This window comes from Rhinoraja longicauda, chromosome 2, assembly GCF_053455715.1.
Source record: "Rhinoraja longicauda isolate Sanriku21f chromosome 2, sRhiLon1.1, whole genome shotgun sequence".
Taxonomy (NCBI): domain Eukaryota; kingdom Metazoa; phylum Chordata; class Chondrichthyes; order Rajiformes; family Arhynchobatidae; genus Rhinoraja; species Rhinoraja longicauda.
The window spans coordinates 75,429,162-75,449,779 of record NC_135954.1 but is presented as its reverse complement, the minus strand read 5'-3'; the positions used below and the strand labels follow the sequence as shown (position 1 = coordinate 75,449,779).

The 20,618-nt window shown below is 44.1% G+C and overlaps 1 protein-coding gene across 2 annotated transcripts; it reads left to right on the top strand.

Moving 5' to 3' along the window:
- The first annotated feature begins 511 nt into the window (after positions 1-511).
- malsu1 (mitochondrial assembly of ribosomal large subunit 1) lies at positions 512-19,835 on the top strand. 2 transcript variants are annotated; one of them, XM_078421579.1, is made up of 4 exons: positions 512-893; positions 8,531-8,712; positions 13,916-13,997; positions 18,777-18,914. In XM_078421579.1, exons 1-4 carry the CDS (start codon positions 698-700, stop codon positions 18,899-18,901), a joined length of 585 nt encoding a protein of 194 aa, XP_078277705.1. In that variant the 5' UTR covers positions 512-697; the 3' UTR covers positions 18,902-18,914. The 2 variants fall into 2 exon arrangements, with proteins under 2 accessions (XP_078277705.1, XP_078277696.1); XM_078421570.1 differs by having other exon boundaries at positions 517-893; positions 18,740-19,835.
- Positions 19,836-20,618: the final 783 nt, after the last annotated feature.

The following is a 20,618-nucleotide window of genomic DNA, read 5'->3' as shown; positions in this document are numbered from 1 at the left end:
AAGTAAAGGTAGAGATTGTCATCGCTTGTGTAGTATGTCACTGCTGCGATGTTACTTGTCAGTTATTAGCCGCATCTGAATGTTGTTTAGGTCAGCAACATCTTGGAGCTGGGTTGATTGACCAATGACAAACATAAATGTCTTCTTTTGTGCACGGAGAGATCAACTATTGGAGCATTTGCCCCTTTAATCCCTGTTCAGTTCGGTTTACCAAGACTGTTGATGCTGCCTTATTGTTAAGGGCAGACACACTCATCTCGGTTCTGGAATTCAGCTGTTAGGTTCAAGTTGACCAAGGTTCGAGTGAAGTCCAGAGCTGTTTCCCCAACGTCATTCCCTTACAATCTCTCCACCACCCTCGACCAAGCTCCTGTCCCACCCTAATCACCTGTTTCGTCCCAGCTCTAAAGTTTGTTTCATGTTCTACAGGCACGTTGTTTATAATTCCTATTTTCCTTTGAGAAATAAAATTGAATGAATTTCCATCTCGCTCCAGGTTTTCTTGTCATGTGTCCGCCTCTTTTCGAAGTCGCAATTCTGCCCGTTTGAAGCCGGAACTGTTATTACTCGCAGTGCTTGGCTGCCGGGTTGAATTTCTGGTCGACAGCTTGTATGGCATTTCCGGCCGTGTCTTTTCTGCAGTGTAGCGAATGATTTTCCCTGGGCCGGGCCGGCCAGGGTGGTTGGTTTGCAGACGATGAGGAAGGTGGTCGCTGCTCTTGCAGCGCTCGCTGGTTGCGGTGCCCGGAGCATGCTGCGGGCGGCTCGAGATCCCGGCCAGCGCGCGCTGCTCTGCCCAGATCCCCGGGCTCGGGTAGCGCGAGGCGCCCGCGCCCCCGGGCTCAGACTCTGCAGCGGCGAGCACATGGACAGGTGCACGACGGAGGAGCCAGGTAAATCGCAGAGTGCAGCCAAATACTAACTTGCAGAACAACACAGTAATGACGTCTTGTTAAGTGTGTGAGGTATGTGCTGCTCCAACTGGAGAAGGTATCACAAAATGCTGGAGTAACTCAGTGGGTCAGGCAGTATCTCAGGAGAGAAGGAATTGGTGGCGTTTCAGATGCTGCCTGACCCGCTGAGTTACTCCAGCATTTTGTGATACCTTCGATTTGTACCAGCATCTGCAGTTATTTTCCAACTCCAACTGGAGAAGTTAATGATAGATCTGGAATGTTAAGTAAGGGACAAATAGTTGCCTGAACACCAGTAGTGGTAATCCTCCTCCTCTTCGGAATCGTTTTACCCCCATTTTACATGCAGTCTCAGTTTAATATTTGGGAAGATATACACAAAATGCTGGAGTAACTCAAACAGCATCACTGGACAGAAGGAATGGGAGACGTTTCGGGTCGAGACCCTACTTCAGACTGAGAGTCAGGAGAGAGAGGGCCGAGAGATATAGACGGTATAGGAGAAATGAATGGGAGATATTCAAAAAGCAACGATAAGAAAATGTGGGGCACATAATAGGCTAACACACTGAAGAAGGGTCTCGACCGGAGATGTAATTCATCCCTTCTCTCCAGAGATAATGTCTGTCCCGCTGATTTACTCCAGCATTTTGTGTCGATCTTCGGTTTAAACCAGCACCTGCAGTTCCTTCCTACATAATAGGCCATTGTTGGCTTGTCGGATGGGTGATAACGAGTACGGGGGGGGGGGGGGGGGGGTTGCACGGCAGGCGAGCTCACGATCCGTACTGTTGCCACGCAACGCCTTCTGAAGTGCAAGCGGTGAACAGGTAAGCAAGCACTTACTATAGTTGCTATTGAAGAGTTGGGAGATTTGCTTAGTCTTTTTCTTCTGTTTTATGTTTGGAACGACTTCTGTTGTGGAACAATTCACCAGTCCTAATTTGAGAGGGTGTTGCAGTTGAATATTGCGGCTGCACTTTGCTGCAGCTCGGCTTCCCCCGTCTTCACCCATCAGCGCGTCTCCGGCTCCCTCCGGCGCTCTGAGTGTCCCAACACCTCCCCGGTCCTGCGTTCCTCGCTCCTACAGGCTCGGTGCCCCTGCTCTATACCTCGCGTCCTGTGGCTCTTCGGCCCCTCGTTGTTCCTGCTGGCCCTCCAGCCCCACTCGCCACCTCCGTTAGCCGGGCTCCGGTTCCACTTGGCCGGTGCTCAACACCTCGAGGCTGGGGCCGTTGAGCCGAGCCGTGGCCTGGTCCTCGGCTCCCAGCGCCCAGGCCATCTCTCGCTGTTGCTCAGCCTCTCCCCGGATCCTCTTCGGGCTCGACACTCTGCTCCTCCTCCTCCTCTTCCACCGCCTCCTCCTCCAAGGCCGGTCGCCGACCTCCAGCGCTCGCTGCCTCTGCAGACCCTCCAGGCCCCTCGGCTCGGGTTCTTCCCGCTGCTACTCTCCCAGCTCGCTCAACCTCCTCCTCCCTGGGCCAGCCCGAGCCCGGGGATCTGGGCAGAGCAGCGCGCGCTGGCTGGGCCGGGCCGTACAGGGCCGGGCTCTCGAGCCGCCCGCAGCACGCTCCGGGCACCACAGGCAGCCAGCGCTGCAAGAGCAGCGACCACCTTCCCCATCGCCTGCAAACCAGGCCCAGGGAAAATCATTCGCTACACTGCAGAGAAGACACGGCCGAAAATGCCATACAAGCTGTCGACCAGAAATTCTACCCGACAGCCAAGCACTGCGAGTAATAACAGTTCCGGCTTCAAACGAGCAGAATTTATCTTTCAATCAATCAAAACTTGTAGATTCGGGTCAACAGTCCAATGCAAATGGTCCAACTTCATCTTAAGAATGCTGGAAAAAACTGATGAAAAATGAAAATATGCAGAAAGACCAACATTTCCAAAACAAAAAACAACATCCTTCAGTGATGGCATCAAGAGATGGGGTAAACTTGATCACACTCTACAACACTGCAGATGTTCAAAACTCTGAAAACAATCAGAAAATAAAATGCTCAAAGCTGTAATATGCACTAGACTGCCAATATCTGTGGAGAAACAAGTCATTTCGGCAACGATTCGGGTCCCTCTTCAAGGTTTAGGTAAAGAGGCGGACACATGACAAGAAAACCTAGTTCTGCTCTTGCTCCCCTTCCCCCTCAGATAATAATAATAATAATAATAATGCATTACATTTATATAGCGCTTTTCAAACACTCAAAGACGCTTTACAGGGATTTCTAGAACATAGAGAAGTGAATAAATAGATAAATAAGTAAACAAACAGAAAAAGGAGACAGAAGGTGAGGTGACCTTCAGTGGTTGAAGGCAGTGCTGAACAGGTGGGACTTCAGTGATGTTTTGAATGTGGTGAGTGAGGAGGAGTCTCTGACGGTTTGGGGTAGTGAGTTCCATAGGGTGGGAGCAGCGATGGAGAAAGCCCTGTCCCCCCAGGATCTGAGTTTGGTCCGGATGGGGGGGGACAGGAGATTGGCAGCAGCAGAGCGGAGGGTGCAGGTGGGAGTGTGCCTGTGGAGGAGGTCAGTCAGGTAGGATGGGGCCAGGTTATGGAGGGCTTTGTAGGTCATGAGGAGGATTTTGTACTGGATTCTCTGGGGGAATGGGGAGCCAGTGGAGTTTATAAAGGACGGGGGTGATATGGTCACGGATCGGGGAGTGGGTGAGTAGACGGGCAGCGGAGTTTTGAATGTATTGAAGTTTACTGATGATTTTTGAGGGTGAGCCATAGATAGAGGAGGCTGTTGCAGTAGTCCAGACGGGAGGTGATGAAGGCGTGGATGAGGGTTTCTGCAGCTGTGGAGGAGAGGGATGGATGGAGACGGGCAATGTTTTTGAGGTGGAAGAAGGCTGTCTTTGTGATGTGTTTGATGTGTTTGTCGAAGGAGAGGGTTTGATCAAAGATGATTCCAAGATTCCGGATGTGAGGGGAGGTGGATACTGGGAGACCATCAATATTGAGGATGAAGTTTTGGGTGGATTTGGTGAGCGTTTTTGGACCAATGATGATGATTTCAGATTTGTTGCAGTTGAGTTTGAGGAAATTTGATTGAAGCCAAGATTTTATTTCAGTGATGCAGTTTGTCAGTGTAGAGTGTGTGGTGGTGGAGATTGACTTGGTGGAGATGAGGAGCTGGATATCATCGGCGAAGCAGTGGAAGTTGAGACCATGACGGCGGATTAATTGACCAAGGGGGAACAGGTAGAGGATGAAGAGGAGGGGGCCAAGGACTAAGCCTTGGGGGACACCTTGGGGGAGGGGAGCGGTGGGGGATTTACAGTTGTTAATGGAGATGAACTGGTGCCTGTCAGAGGTAAGATTTGAACCATGATAGGGCTGTCCCGGTGATGTTAAAGGAGGTTTCAAGTCGAGTGAGGAGAATGGAGTGATTTATGATGTCAAAGGCGGCGCTGAGGACAAGTAGGATGAGGATGTTGAGGTTGCCAGCGTCGGAGGAGAGGAAAAGGTCGTTTGTGATTTTGAGGAGCGCAGTTTCAGTACAGTGGTTGGAGCGGAATCCGGATTGGAAAGTTTCATACAGGTTATTGGTAGAGAGGTGGTATTTGAGTTGGGAAGCTACAGCACGTTCCAAAACTTTGGACAGAAAGGGTAGGTTGGAGATTGGTCTGAAGTTGTTTGGGGTGTCAGGGTTGAGACCAGGTTTTTTCAGAATGGGGGTTACAGCAGCGATTTTGAGGGATGGCGGGACGATGCCGTCCTGATCTTTCACCCCACCAGCCTCTGCATCCAACACATTATTCTCCAAAATTTCCATCACCTCCAACGTGATCTCATCACAATTAACATCTTCGCATCTCCACCCCTTTCTGCCTTCCACAGAGACCGTTCCCTCCACCACTGCTTGGTTTACTCATCCCTTCCCACCCAAACCACCCACTCCTCGGCTACTTTCCCCTCCAACTGGCAGGAGATGTAACACCTGTCCATCTACTTCCTCCCCCACCTCTTTCCAATGACCCCAGCAGTCCTGAGAGACATGGAGGTTTATGTGCACCTTGTCTAACCTCGTCTGCAGCATCCAGTGTGGCCTCCTGTACATGAGCGAGACCAAGGGTAGACTTGGCAGACATTTTGCCAAACGCATACGCTCGATCCGGCAAGATCTACAGTATCTCCAGGTTGCTATCCATTTTAACTCCTCTCCCCATTCCCACACTGATCTTTCTGTCCTGGGCCTCCTCTATTGGCAGAGTGAAGCCACATTCAAAGTGGAGGAACAACACTTCGTTTTCTGCTTGGGGAATTAACAACCCAGCGGTAAGAGTATCGAAATCACCAATTTTGGGTAATTACATAACCCTCCTCATCTCTCTTCTGTCCCCATATTAAACCGCCTCCCACCCTCGCTCTTGTGTCTCACCTGGACTCACACCTATTTGTCCCCTCCCATTTCATGCACGTTCCTTCCTCTAGTTACACAATCTGCAACTCTTCAATCCTTTTCTATCATCTCTGACAACTTTTCATCTCTGTCCTTTGACGAAAGATCTGCTTATCAAATAACCCTCTGAACATGTGTCGAGCTATTACCTGCCAGGCTCTGCCCTGACCCTCCTCTCTTCTGGCTTTCTTAATCCTCCCCTCCCCCCACCACAATCGATGTCCAGACCTGAAGCGTCACTTTTCCACATTCTCCTGAGATGCTGGCAGACCCGCTGAGCTGCCCCAGCACTCTGTCTTCTTTACCAGAATGATGCCTGGATTATGGGGTACAAGGCGAGGTTGGAGAGACTTAGATATTTTTTTATGAAACGCCAGAGGTTGCAGGAAGACTTGGTGGAAGTATATAAAATTATGAGTGGCATAGATAGGGTAGACAGTCAGAATCTTTTTCCTAGGTTGGTAAAAGCAAATACTAGATGGCATAGTTTTGTTTAGTTTATTATTGTGCAGTGTACCAAAATACAGTGAAAAGCTTTTTTGTTCTGTGCTATCCATTCAACGAGAAGACTACACATGTTGATTACAATCAAGCCATCCACAGTGTCCAGATACAGGACAAAGGGTGTAATATTTAATGCAAGATGGTTTGCGTGAAGTTCTGGGCTACGTCCATGACTCTCTACAATTTCTTGCGGTTTGGATGGAGCTGTTCCCAAACGATGCTGTGATGCATCCCGTTAAAATGCTTTTTAGTTTTAGTTTTGTCTTTGCATCGTTGCTTGTGTTATATTCTCTGGAGTGTCAAAGGCTGATGGGAGGCCTGGTAGACGTATATAAAAATGATGAGTGGCATAGATAAGATAAATGGTCAGAACCTATTCCGAAGCAGGAAATGTCAAAGATTGGACATCATAGGTTTAAATTGAGAGGAGCAGTTTAAAGTAGATGTATGGGGCAAATATTTTACACAGAGAGTTGTAGGTGCCTGGAACGTGTTGCCATGGATAGTGGTAGAGGCAGATATAACAGGGGTATTAAGAGGCTTTTGGATAGTTACGTGGATAGGCAGGAATGGAAGAATATGGATCACATGCAGGCAGGGAAATTTAGTTTAATTTGACATCATGTTTGGCACTGACATTGTGTGCTAAAGAACCTGTGTTGTGCTATTCCACATGTAGGTGGGAACTGCAGATGCTGGTTTATACCAAAGACAGACACAAAAATGTTGGAGTAACTCAGCGGGACGGGCAACATCTCTGGAGAGAAGGAATAGGTGATGTTTCTGGTCTGAAGAAGAGTTTCGACCCAAAACGTCACCTATTCCTTCTCTCCAGCGATGCTATCTGTCCCGCTGAGTTACTCCAGTTTTTTGTGTCTATTATTCTATGTACATTGTTCAGAGAGGGGTTAATTATTAGCATTTTACAACTTATTGCAACTGTAAAATATTCTACAGAATAGCATTTAAAAGGGAGCGGAGCAGAGGGAATTGAGCAATTGAATACAATTGAACAATTGTATTATTAATTGGAAAACAATTAAATGAGAGAAAATAAATTACCTTGTTATAATTGGAAGCATATTGAGAGAAAATACAGAAAACCCTTGTTTTAACAGACCCCTTTATAACAAATGGGTTACAGCAGATGGTCCTGCTGACGCCATCCCGACTAGCACAGTGCACCAGCGAGCCCTTCACCCATCCCCCTGTGACTGTTGTGGCTCGCGTCAAAGCCCCTGGGGACAGCGCTTTCTTCGGGCTTCCACCACCAGCAGGATGCGCTCGGTAACCATGTGGCTCCCTCCCCTCTCACCAGCTGCTGCTTCTTCCGGCCCGTCGCCTTGTCCGCTCCCTGCTCCACTGCCGCCGCCTCCTCCTCGATACTCCTTCTCCCATGGCTCTGTCTACTTGGCCTCTCCTCCTCCACCACCATCGCAGCAGCCGCCTCCTCCTTCTCCCCCAGAGTCGCTGACATACTCCACCTTGGTGTCGGCGGCTGAGAGGGAGGGAGGGGTGGGTGGGGAGGGGAGAGGATCCTGCGGTGGCCGGGGGCATCTTGTTGAAGGGGAATGAGGGGGGAATAAGACAGTCAGGAGCTGCAGCATGGGCCAAGGCAGCGGCTGCACCGGCCGGACGGTAGGGTAGCTGATGGGAGGAGCTCGTTGGTGCACACCAGCGGCATTGACGCCTAGTTTTAAGGTGAATGACATAAAGTGCTGGAGTAACTCAGCAGACTGAATCTGTCTGAAGAAGGGTCTCGACGTCAACTATCCATGTTCTCCAAAGATTCTGCCTGACCTGATGAGTTACTCCATCACTTTGTGACCTTTTGTGTATTAACCATCATCAGCAGTTCTTTATTTCAACTACATACAATGATAATACCTTACTGGGTTATGGAGGACAATCAGCAATTACGGACACCACCCCCACCCCCCCCCCCCCCCCCTCATGGTCCGTTTACATGGTTTACTGTATAGTCTTAAAAGATTTCAGCAGTAATAATATTTATATGTAACCAATGTGGAAGTATGTTATTTCACAAATCAGACAAAATTGACACTGACAAAATTGTTTTTTATGTGTGACTAAAATGGTCAAAAAGATTGGTTTAGTAAGAGTCCTAAAAAAAGAAAGAGAGAGAGAGAGAGGTAAGGAAGCAGAACTGACTGGGGAATTAATTCAGAAATATCTAGGACATTTGAAAGGCATTAAGGGGACTAGGGTATGCAAAATTAGCCAATTTAAAAAAAAGTTACTGGAGGGTTGAAGTTCTTGAAATACAGACATGAAGGGATTGGAGCTTGAGAATCAACATTTGAAAATTGGAGGTGAAGTGTGACCAAGGAATGGTATCATGTTGAGAAAAGTGAGCAGGGCTTGGCACAGATTAGAATATGGCTAGATGAAGTGGACGAGGAAACTCCGACCAAGAGAACTACAAATTAATTGACTTTAATAATAAAAAATTGAGCCAGAGGGCTGAGATTGCGCCGAAATGGACCGTGGATTTGAGAAAAAGTAGGCAGTCTGTGTAATGGAAAATCCTTGCTATAATGTGTTATATCAACCATTGTGATTACTGGAAAATATACATTAGACAAAAGTTCTGCAAAAGTAACCTGAGCTATTTTCAAGTAATGTTTCTAAGAAATGGGCAGTGATGGACTAAACATATACTCTGCTTTCTATTAGGTTCTATTTACCAGCCAGTGTTTAACATTGATGTTTTGGTGGCTTTGTTGCGCCAAGAAAATGCCAACGAAATATGCGTTATTAAACTGCCTACGGAAATTAAGTATGCTGATTATTTTATTGTTGCAAGTGGAACTTCTGCAAGACATTTACAGGCCATGGCACAGTATGCAGTAAAAGTGGTAGGTGGTACAATTTGATTTTGTTGAGATTTTAATTGTGAATTATGATCCTCCAAAAGTCAAGCCTTGATGGAGTTTTGGTTCTTGAATAAGCAAATAAGTTAAAGTTCCGCTTCAGTAGCATTCACCCTGATTTTTTAAATTTTGTGGACAATGTATTAAAATGCATTTTTGTAGAAAAAGCATTCTAAAACTTAGGTGATTGTTATTTTATTAAAATTAAATAATTTATACTACCAGAGCAAAACGTATAACCAGACTCAAATTCCTTAATCTTTGGTCTTTATCATTGGTCAATTAAAGCATATGTTGTACCTTGGATAAACAATGCACATACAGTGCATTCAGAACGTATTCAGACCCCTTCACTTTTTCCACATTTTGTTACAGCCTTATTTAAAAATGGATTAAATTAATTTTTTTAAATAAAAAATCCACACAATACCCCATAATAAAAAAGCAAAAACAGGTGTTTAGAAATTTTTGCAAAGTAATTAAAAAGAAATAACTGAAATATCACATTTACATAAGTATTCAGACCCTTTACTCGGTACTTTGATCACAGCCTCAAGTCTTCTTGGGTATGACGCTACAAGGCACAATTATATTTGGGTAATTTCTCCCATTCTTCTCTGCAGATCCTCTCAAGCTCTGTCAGGTTGGATGGGGAGCGTTGATGCACAGCTATTTTCAGGTCCCTCCAGAGATGTTTGATCGGGTTCAAGTCCGAGTTCTGGCTGGGCCACTCAAAGACATTCGCAGACTTTTCACAAAGCCACTCCTGTGTTGTCTTGGCTGTGTGCTTAGAGTCGTTGTCCTGTTGGAAGGTGAACTTCTGCCCCAGTCTGAGGTCCAGAACGCTCTGAAGCGGGTTTTCATCAAGGATCTCTCTGTACTTTGCTGCGTTCATCTTTCCCTCGATTCTGACTCGTCTCCCAGTTCCTGCCACTGAAAAATATCCCCACAGCATGATGCTGCCACCACCATGCTTCACCATAAGTATGGTATTGGCCAGGTGATGAGGGGTGATGCTTGGCATTCAGGCCAAAGAGTTCAATCTTGTTTTCATCAGACCAGAGAATCTTGTTTCTCATGATCTGAGTATCCTTTAGGTGCCTTTTGGCAAACTCCAAGCGGGCTGTCATGTGCCTTTTACTGAGGAGTGGCTTCCGTCTGGCCACGATTGGTGGAGTGCTGTGGAGTGCTGCAGATATAGTTGTCCTTCTGGAAGCTTCTCCCATCTTCACAGAGGAACTCTGGAGCTCTGTCAGAGTGACCATCGGGTTCTTGGTCACCAAGGCCCCACACTTTTCAAAAAAGTATATAAATTCTATCCCTTTGAATTTTCTCCAATAATTTCTCCCAATGACCTAAAGCTCACCAGCTCACCTTCTTTGCTGCCCTTCTGAAATAAAGGAAAAGTAGTAGCTATCCTCCATTCTTATGGTACCTCATCTGTGACTAATAAAGATGTCAAAAATCCCTATTGGATCCCGGGTTATCTCCTCCCTTGCTTCCCATAGCATCCTGACATCGATCCCTGTGGATTTGTCCACTCTTTTGAGTTCCATGACATCTAATGACTCCTCTTGCTTAATAATGAAATGCTCAACATTATCAAGGTACCTCCAAACTCACTATATTCCATGTCCTTCTCCTTGGTGAATACAAATGAAAAGTATTCATTCAGGACCTTACCCACATCCCCTGGTTCCGCATATAGTCAGGTATATCCTTCTGATGGACACAAAAAGCTGGAGTAACTCAGCAGGACAGGCAGCATCTCTGGAGAGAAGGAATGAGTGATGTTTCTGGTCGTGTAAACCAACATCTGCAGTTCCTTCATGCACGTATCCTTCTGATATACGTTCAAAATGCCTTTAGATTCTCCTTAATCTTATTTGTCAAGGATATTTAATGGTCCCACTTTGCCCTCAATTTCTTTGTTCTATGTCCTTTTCTTCCTGATCAGAGAGAATGTCATATCTCTCGCACTTCTCAGGTTGAGGTTTATTATTATCACGTGTACTGAGTGAGGTACACTGAAAAGCTGTACTTTGCATGCTACCCAAACAGATCAGATACACCATATGTAAATACAATCAAATCAAACTCAAGTACAATAGATAGAGCAATGGGGAAAATGCAGAGTGCAGAATATAGTTCTCCGCATTGCAGTGCAACACCATCTTGAAACTCCATTTCCTTCCAGTATGACTTGGTTTTCCTACCAGCCAAAAGAAAGAAAGTAGTTCACTAAGGTTGAAAAACAAAGGAATTATGCTAAGCTTTCATGAATTACTTTCTAACTGAACTGTTTAAACTTTGGCCTTCCATTCACTATAATAGCAATTTATGCTGTTGGTCTGTTCATTTATGCCATAATCTTTCTTCCTGGTGGGCCTCCCAACTTATGGCAAAGTCAAAGTCCATGAATAAAAGGAGTACTGGCAGTGTGAATATGAATTGACTTAAGAGAAAAGCAAAGAGTAAAATGGTGAATGGTTGTTTTGCATACTGGTGCTCAGCGCACACTGGTATTCATCTGAGGATGATAGTAGGATCGCTGAACTTTCTAATGTGTGTTAATGATCTGGACTTTGGAAATGATGCATAGCGTCACAATTTGTAAATGACACAAATAAGTGGGCCCACTGCCTGTCCAGAAGCTGCATTCTGTGTCCATTATCTGTTCCTATTAATCTAGGAAAATCTAGTTGCTCAGACTCTCAACTCTACATTGTCAACCACGCAGGTTTATAAATATTTCAGGAATTGAACTGGTGTTGCCAGGAATGTAGCTGGTGCCATTATCTGCCATTCCTCATTGTTTTAAGAGAAATCAGATTTGAGGAACCCTTCTCCAAGAACTATTAACTGCAGATCTATTTACAGTGCTTGGCAAACAGGACAGAAATCTGGCATGAAATACTCTAACATCAAAGCGTGCATGAGCTTTCATTACACTCTAATAGATAACAATTCTCAAGAGCATTCTTTTGGCAATTCACCATAAATGAAAGCTTTATCCACAGGAGTAAGTTAAGATGTGAGAAAGATCTATGAATTATGTACAAATTGAGGAAAGACTCGTTTACACATCTTTAGCAGGAATTTTTTTGAAAAATGCTGAAATTTCCTGTCATGACTTTTTAGATGTATATTTTATATGCAGGAATGGGGAAGCCATGAACGATCTAACAGCTGATCATCATAGTTGCTCCCTGTACATATCCCTCCTCTTGGAGTGCCATCTTACTGCAGTTAGCCAGTTAACATGTCAGGAAAACTTCCCGTTCATTCCAATTATTTCAATGGAAAACAGCTGAGCAGTAAGTAGAGAGGCAAGTTATGGTTATCTTATAGAGTCACAGAATAATACAGCGTGGAAATATGTTCTTTAGCCCAATTTATTCATGCCGGCCAAGTTGATTAACCGAGCTCATCCCACCTACCTATGTGTGGCCCACATCCCTCCAATTCTTTCCTATCCAGTACCTAAATATATTTTAAATGTTTTATTGTACGTGACTCTCCCACCTCCTCTGGCAGTTTGTTCCTTGTACAGGTGTGCCTCAGGGTTCGGTGCTGGGCCCATTACTGTTTGTCATCTACATCAATGATTTGGATGAGAACATACTGGGCATGATGAGCTAGTTTGCTGATGATACAAAAGTGGGTGGTTTTCCAGGTTGTGAAAGATTGCAGCAGGATCTGGATCGATTGGCCAGGTGGGCTGAGGAATGGTTGATGGAATTTAATACAAAAACGTGTGAGGTGTTGCATTTTGGGATGTCTAACAAGGGCAGGACCTACACAGTGAATGGTAGGACTCTGGGTAGTGTTGTAGAGCAGAGGGATCTAGGAGTGCAGGTGCGTAGTTCCGTGAAGGTGAGTCGCAGGTAGATAAGGTGGTCAAAAAGGCTTTTGGCACATTGGCCTTCATCCGTCAGAGTATTGAGTACAGAAGTTGGGAGGTTATGTTGCAGTTGTATAAGACGTTGGTGAGACCGCATTTAGAGTATTGTATTCAGTTCTGGGCACCATATTATAGGAAAGATATTGTCAAGCTTGAAATGTTTCAGAGAAGATTTACGAGGATGTTGCCAGGACTAGAGGGTCTGAGCTATAGGGAGTGGTTGAGTAGGCTGGGTCTCTATTCTTTGGAGCACAGGAGGATGAGCGGTGATCTTATAGAAGTATATAAAATCATGAGAGGAATAGATTGGGTAGATGCACAGAATCTCTTGCCCAGAGTAGGGGAATCGAGTACCAGAGGACATAGGTTCAAGGTGAAGGGGAAAAGATTTAATAGGAATCTGAGGGGTAACTTTTTCACACAAAGGGTGGTGGGTGTATGGAACAAGCTGTCAGAGGAGGTGGTTGAGGCTGGGACTGTCCCAACGTTTAAGAAACAGTTAGACAGGTACATGGATAGGACAGGTTTGGAGGGATATGGACCAAGTGTAGGCAGGTGGGACTAGCGTAGCTGGGACATGTTGGCCGGTGGGCAAGTTGGGCCGAAGGACCTGTTTCCATAATGTATTACTCTATGACTATGACATCACCCTCTGTGTGAAAATGTTACCTCATATATCCTTTTTGTAAAGTATTTGCCCTCTCACCTTAAACCTGTGCCTTCTAATTTTTGACTTCCTGGTGTAAAGACTGTGACTATTCACCTTATCTATGCTCCTCGTGAATTGATATACCTGTAAGGTCACCCCTCAGCCTCCTGCACCAAGGGGAAAAAAAGTCAGCTTAACCAATCTGTTAAAATCTTCATAAAATCTGTTCATAATCAGGACTTTTATACACATATACGCATTACTTGAATTCAGTAAGCAACCTGCTATCAAAACACTTCTGTCGGATTTAAAGGTCTCAACCCGAAACATCACCCATTCCTTCTCTCCAGAGATGCTGCCTGCCCCACTGAGTTACTCCAGCATTTTGTGTCTCTATGATCTCACCAATCAACCTGAACCTGGGAATGCCTTGACATTTATTCAAGGTAAGAACAGGTTCAGCTAATAAGCAAATTGCAGTGCAGGTGTCTTGCCCCTTGGAGGAAATTCCAGGCTTATGTTCCCGCAAAGCGCGGATCCTAGATGATGCTGGATTATTTTATTCTTTCAGTTATATAAAACCTATGTGCGTATGATAATTGAATTTTTAATGAGTGGTTGCTTTTATTCTTCAGCATAAACACTTGAAGAGAGAAGAGAATGATCATGTTCACATTGAAGGGAAAGATACCGATGATTGGAAATGCATAGATTTTGGTGAGTCTGCATGGATTTTTAAAACATTTTTTTAAACCTTTTAGCATTGTTATTTGAATAGCATCATAGTCACATAGCATGAAAGCAGGCTCTCCGACTCAATTTGTCCGTGCTGACCAAGATGCTCCATCTAACCGAGTCCCATTTGCCTGCATTTGGCTCATGTCCTTCTAAATATGTCCTCTCTTCATTGTTGGTATCGGAATTGAGCAAAATATGGAGAGCTTTGGGGAGTTGTAAACGATAAACATACTTTCTGTCCTTCACACGAGGCCTTGAAATAATATGTTTTGCTGCTATTGGTGTAGACTCCGACTGCAGGTTACTTAGAGTAGAGCAAAACAGTGTGTAGTTGGAAACAATTACAAAATCCTGTTCTGAATGTTATAGGATATAAACTGTAGAACTAGATCTGGGGGTTTGGAAATCAGCTGAATCCCAAGAACAGACACTTGATATATATGTGGGCATAGCTTGGAGTGAAACTAACTGGCCTTTCTCAGATTCAGATTAGTTTATTGTCATATACACCAGGTGCAATGAAATTGTACAGGAACTGCAGATGCTGGTTTAAACCGAAGATAGAATCAAACTGCTGGAGTAACTCAGCGGGACAGGCAGCATCTCTGGAGAGAAGGAATGGGTGACACTTAGGGTCGATACCCTTCTTCAGACTGAGAGTCATGGGAAAGGGAAACAAGAGATATAGATGGTAATGTAGAGAGATATAGAACAAATAAATGAAAGATATGCAAAAAAAACGATGATAAAGGAAACAGGCCCTTGTTAGCTGTTAGGCGAGAACGAGAAGTTGGTGCGACTTGGGTGGGGCAGGGATGGAGAGAGAGGGAATGCAGGTGTTACTTGAAGTTAGAGAAATCAATATTCATACCACTGGGTTGTAAGCTGCCCAAGCCAAATATAGAGTTGCTATTCCTCCAATTTGCATTCAGCCTCACTCTGACAATGGAGCAGGCCCAGATAGAAAGGTCAGTGTGGGAATGGGAATTAAAGTGTTTGGCAACCCTCAGGTACGTCCAGGCGGACTGAGCAAAGGTGTTCAGTGAAACAATCGCCCTGTCTATGTTTGAACTCGCCGATGTATATCACTTGCACCTCCTCCAACCTCATCTGCTGTATCCGTTGTTTAAAATGTGGACTCTTATACATTGATGAGACCAAACGTAGACTGGGTGATCGTTTCGTTGAACATCTTTGCTCAGTCCGCCTGAACTTACCTGATCTCCCAGTTGTCAAACACTTTAATTCCCACTCCCACAACGGGCCTGTTTTCACACTGTATCTCTAACATCTAAAGTCTACTCCATCTCATGTTGTTGATCTGGCCGACAACAGTGGTGTCACTTAAAGATCAAGTTGGTGCTGTACTTGGCCACGGTTGTGGATCCACAGGAAGTAAAGCAGGGGACTGAGCACACAACCCCGAGCAACAGCACTTTTGTGAGGGGCAGGATGGGGGAAATGTTATGACCAATTCTAGGACTAAGGTCTGTTAGCCAAAGTCCAAAAGCCAGTTGCTGATAGAGGCCCCAGACCAAGGTCCAGAAGTTTAGTCATGGTCTTATTCGGCATTATGGTGTTAAAGGTTGTGGTCAATAAATTGCATACTGACAAAGTTCGTGTTGTCAGGGTGATCGGGAGCTGAATGTAATATAAGGGATTAGATCTATTTTTCCTGTACACAAATTGCAAGGGACTACAGTGCCCTCCATAATGTTTGGTACAAAGACTCATCAATTATTTATTTGTCTCTGTACTCCTCAATTTGAGATTTGTAATAGAAAAAAATCACGTTGTTAAAGTGCACATTGTCAGATTTTAATAAAGGCCATTTTTATACATTTTGGTTTCACCATGTAGAAATTACAGCTGTGTTTATACATAGTTCCCCCATTTCAGGGCACCCGAATGTTAGGGACACAGCAATGTCATGTAAATGAAAGTAGTCATGTTTTGGTATTTTGTTGTATATCCTTTGTATGCAATGACTGCTTGATGTCTGCGATTCATGGGCATCACCAGTTGCTGGGTGTCTTCTCTGGTGATGCTCTGCCAGGCTTGTATTGCAGTCATCTTTAGCTTATGCTTGTTTTGGTTGCTAGTCCCCTTCAGTTTTCTCTTCAGCATATAAAAGGCATGCTCAATTGGGTTCAGATCAGGTGATTGACTTGGCCACTCAAGAATTGATCATTTTTTAGCTTTGAAAAACTCCTTTGTTGCTTTAGCAGTATGTTTGGGATCATTGTCTTGTTGTAGAATGAATCGCTGGCCAATGAGTTTTGAGGCATTTATTTGAACTTGAGTAGATAGGATGTGTCTATACACTTCAGAATTAATTATGCTACTACCATCAGCAGTAGTATCATCAATGAAGATAAGTGACCTAGTACCTTCAGCAGCCATACATGCCCAGGCCATAACACCCCCCACCACTGTGTTTCACAGATGAGGTGGTATGCTTTGGATCTTGGGCAGTTCCTTCTCTCCTCCATCACCCTGAAATAAGTTAATCTTCATCTCATCTGTCCACAAGACCTTTTTCCATAACTGTGGTTGTTCTTTTAAATACTTCTTGGCAAACTGTAACCAGGCCATTATATGTTTGCAGCTAACCAGTGGTTTGCATCTTGCAGTATAGCCTCTGTATTTCTGTTCATGAAGTCTTCTGTGGACAGTGGTCATTGACAAATCCACACCTGACTCCTGAACAGTGGTTCTGATCTTTAACCACATGTGATTTTTTCTATTACAAATCTCAAATTGTGGAGTACAGAGGCAAATAAATAAATGATGGGTTTTTGTCCCAAACATTATTGAGGGCACTGTAAATTATCCAGCTTCAGATTTGAGATTCAACGTGGAAACAGGCCCTTCAGCCCACGCCGACCAGCGATCACCCCTTACACTCACGCTATCCTTTGCACTAGGGACAATTTACAACTTATAGAAGCCAATTGACCTATAAACCTAGTGTAAGAAAATAACTGCAGATGCTGGTACAAATCGAAGGTATTTATTCACAAAATGCTGGAGTAACTCAGCAGGTCAGACAGCATCTCGGGAGAGAAGGAATGGGCAACGTTTCCGGTCGAGATCATCTTTGGAGTGTAGGAGGAAACCGGAACACCCAGAGAAAACACGTGGTCACAGGGAGAACATACAAACTCCGAACAGACAGCACCCGTAGTCAGGATTGAAACTGGGTCTCTGGCGCTGTAAGGCAGAAACGTTGCTGCCATGCCACTGTCCTGCCTGATTGGTACAGATGTAGGTTATTCCCATTATTTCTAAGTCCTTCATCATGATTGATGTTAGAGCTACAGAGTGTCAATGTTATGTCACTTTATTTTTCTTGGGTAATAACAACAAACTGCATATGCAAGGGTTCTGACCTGAAACGTTGCCAATCCATGTTCTTCAGGAATGCTACCTGACCCACTGAGTTACTCCAGCTTTTCTTGGGGACTGGAATGACGGAGGTTTGATTGAAGCAGATAGGGGGCAGTAGATTGTTAAAGAGAGAGATTGAAAAATCATCAAAGAATGTGGTGCATGATTTTGGGGTCCATCCGGGCCAGCGGCTTTCTGAGTTTACCCTCATGAAAGCAGATCTGACATGGATGGGTCACAGCCAGTGAGGAATGAGTCAAACCCTGGTGGAGCTTTGTTTGCCTGTTTAAGATGGGCATGAAAAGCAATGGCTCATTCAGTAGAGATGAGCCATGGCCAGTAATCATTTCCCCAGTTTCAGATAATTTTGATCGATTCTGGCCTTGCCACAGTTGTATGGCATCTGATCGATCGAATTGAGCTTCTGGCTTGATCACGAGCTCTCTTTGAGCATCTCTGGTAATCTTGTGGAGATTATTCTTGGTCTTTCAAGGTGGGGTCAGCCCAATTGTCATTGTCCAAACTAATTCGCCACACATCTTGATGAGACCTACATATAATTTATTTGATACTTGGCCATTGACTGGGAATGGATGTTAATGTGCATGGACCCTCAGTGCCTGACACAAACCTGTCTTATTTTGTAGCCTTGAATGTTTGTCTACATATAGTTTAACTTACTGAAGATGTAGTAGCCTAGCAATAGTCATAGTTTAGAGATTGCGTTGTTAATTTTTAAAGCATGGCCTCTGAGTAGATGTTTGATTCCTTTCGGGAATATAGCCCCCAATCTATCTGTATTTACTATTTCAATATGTAAATTGTAAGCTTTGCTGTCATGTGACTGTTTTCTTTAATAAGTACAATACAAGGGGTTGATTGGAATAATGAGTATGATTAAAAATTAGTAACATAATTTTCAGTGTGCTGTAAGGAATATATAATGATGTAATTTTGATCTGATACTAGACCAAGTGGACCTGCTGGGCCCAAACCTCTCCTGCATTGGTGCAGCACCCTGTTCTCCCCCCCTCCCCTCTCTCAACCCCCTTCCCTCTCCCTTCTCCTCCACTCCCCTCTCTCGACCCCCACTCCCCCTTCCCTCCCCCTCCTTTTAAACTTTAAAATGTGAATAACTTAAAAAATATAACACCGATTTCAATAAAACTACTTGCATTATCACTGAAGTGACAATGGTTAGTAAGGTGGGTAAAATTGTCGCACCGTTTTGGCTGAAGTTCAGTCACAAACAAGATAACAAACGAGTGTTTTAGTATTATAGATGAGGTGGTGTAATCATTTGCTTTTTTCTTCTCATCCCACCTACAAAGGGAACATCATTGTACACTTTATGCTACCTGAAACCAGGGAAATCTATGAACTGGAGAAACTCTGGACCTTGCGTTCCTACGATGATCAGTTGGTTAAAATACCCTTGGAAATTCTTCCATTGGATTTTATATACGAACCAACGAATGACGGAGCAAAAATAGAGTGATTTCAAAAGGACTGTTTAAGTAATTGTGAAATACAGAAGAATGAAATGGTCTGAACCACTGTTGTGACTCAATGACAGAGTGGAAGAAGAATCTCTGTTAAAAGCAAGATGTATGATCAGATCAGATGAATAAAAGAGGACGTTTTTTTGTATGAACTGAATTGAACACCTAAAAACCATAGTTGTTGTATAATTTTAAAATGCTCAAGGGCCAACTGAGTGACTTGATATAATCAAAATAAACCTCTCATCAGATACTTCTTCCTGTGTATTTAAGCACAACCCTTGCAAGCTCAATTTTATGAATTTCACTTTTCTCAGTGCAGAGAAACACAGTCCAGGCCCACAGCCAATTTTCTGGCAACTGGTTGTCAAGCCCCTCCTTTAATCAGGACAAAATCCACCCCCCAGAAGTCTCCCGAAAATGTAGCGCCTAGGCTGGGTGAGGCAGCAGATCTCTACCGCATCAGGACTTCCACACAAATCGGCGGGTTGCATTTGTCCACCTGCTGCCAGGGCTCTGAGACTCCATCCTGGCCAGAGCTGGCAGATACATTCCCAAAGCCGACTTATTAGCTCCCCCAAGGCCGTGACCTTCGTTGGTCCAGCACAATAGATAATCCAGAAAGGTTCTGAAACAAAGGAAGCTGGGTAAAAATGGTGGTGGACCTGCATAATGAATTGCACCATAAACACTGTTGGCCAAATAAAATTTGACATGATAAAAAGAAACCTGTGGTTTAGCCAATTTACTTAACCCTGGTAGAGAGAGTGGTTTTGATCATGGTTAACCTCAATGAAAAATGGCAAGGAAGCTTGGAGGACAATATAACAGGTTTTGTTAATATACCCACCAAAAAAAAAAACAATACCCGAGGTAAAAGTGAAGTTTCAGCTCAGATTGTGGATGCAAACCCCCCCCCCCCCCCCCCCCCAATAAAAATGCTATTGGTGGTCTAACTCATTATTTGCAGGTAGAATCTGGCAGATCTTGCTGGGATAAACCAGCCTGACACCAAGTCACCATCTGAATTGTGGCAAATAGTGAATATATTAAATTGCAGCTCAATTGGCAGGATGCAGGGGTTTTGTTGGCATTAAATATCTAGGACTTTAATGGTCTTAAGCCCTACCCCGAAGAGTCTGAAAATTGTTGGCCGTGTAAGGTACGAAGGTCAATTTTTCCTTGGCTTTCTTATCCCCAGCTTTGGAATCTTCATTGAAATCCAGGTGCCTAGTAAGTGGACAGAATTGAAATAAACCTGTTATATGGTCCTGTGTTCATTGTTCAAGAATTTTCTTCTTTGAAGGATTCAGATGCTGACTAACAATTGGGATCCTGTGAGTGTTTAAAAGAATGGGTGCACAAAACTGCAAGAGAAGTGTATGAGATACAAAAGCAAAATATTTTAATGTGCTATGTAGCAACATTATCCCATGAAAATTAAATTCTAATTTCATGCCAAGTAGGATACAGGGAGAAATCAGTTTTCCTGTATTATTAAAAAGGTGCTATAAATGTATATTATATGTATTTTTCTGTATATTTTAATGTACAAAGTTCAGTGGTCAAAAATCTGAAAATGCTGATTTGGTACCTGATGGATTACAACATACATAACTGTGAGCATTTCTTGATTCTGTCAAGGGGATTGATGAAGAAAGTTTAAAATACCTTTTCCATATTTCTTCGACGTAAACTGAGAATGTAT

Coding starts and splice junctions, on each gene's coding strand:
- malsu1 (XM_078421570.1), top strand. CDS start 698: ATGAGGAAGGTGGTCGCTGCTCTTGCAGCGCTCGCTGGTTGCGGTGCC. Junction 8,713..13,915: donor CACAGTATGCAGTAAAAGTG/GTAGGTGGTACA, acceptor TTTATTCTTCAG/CATAAACACTTGAAGAGAGA. Junction 13,998..18,739: donor TTGGAAATGCATAGATTTTG/GTGAGTCTGCAT, acceptor CCACCTACAAAG/GGAACATCATTGTACACTTT.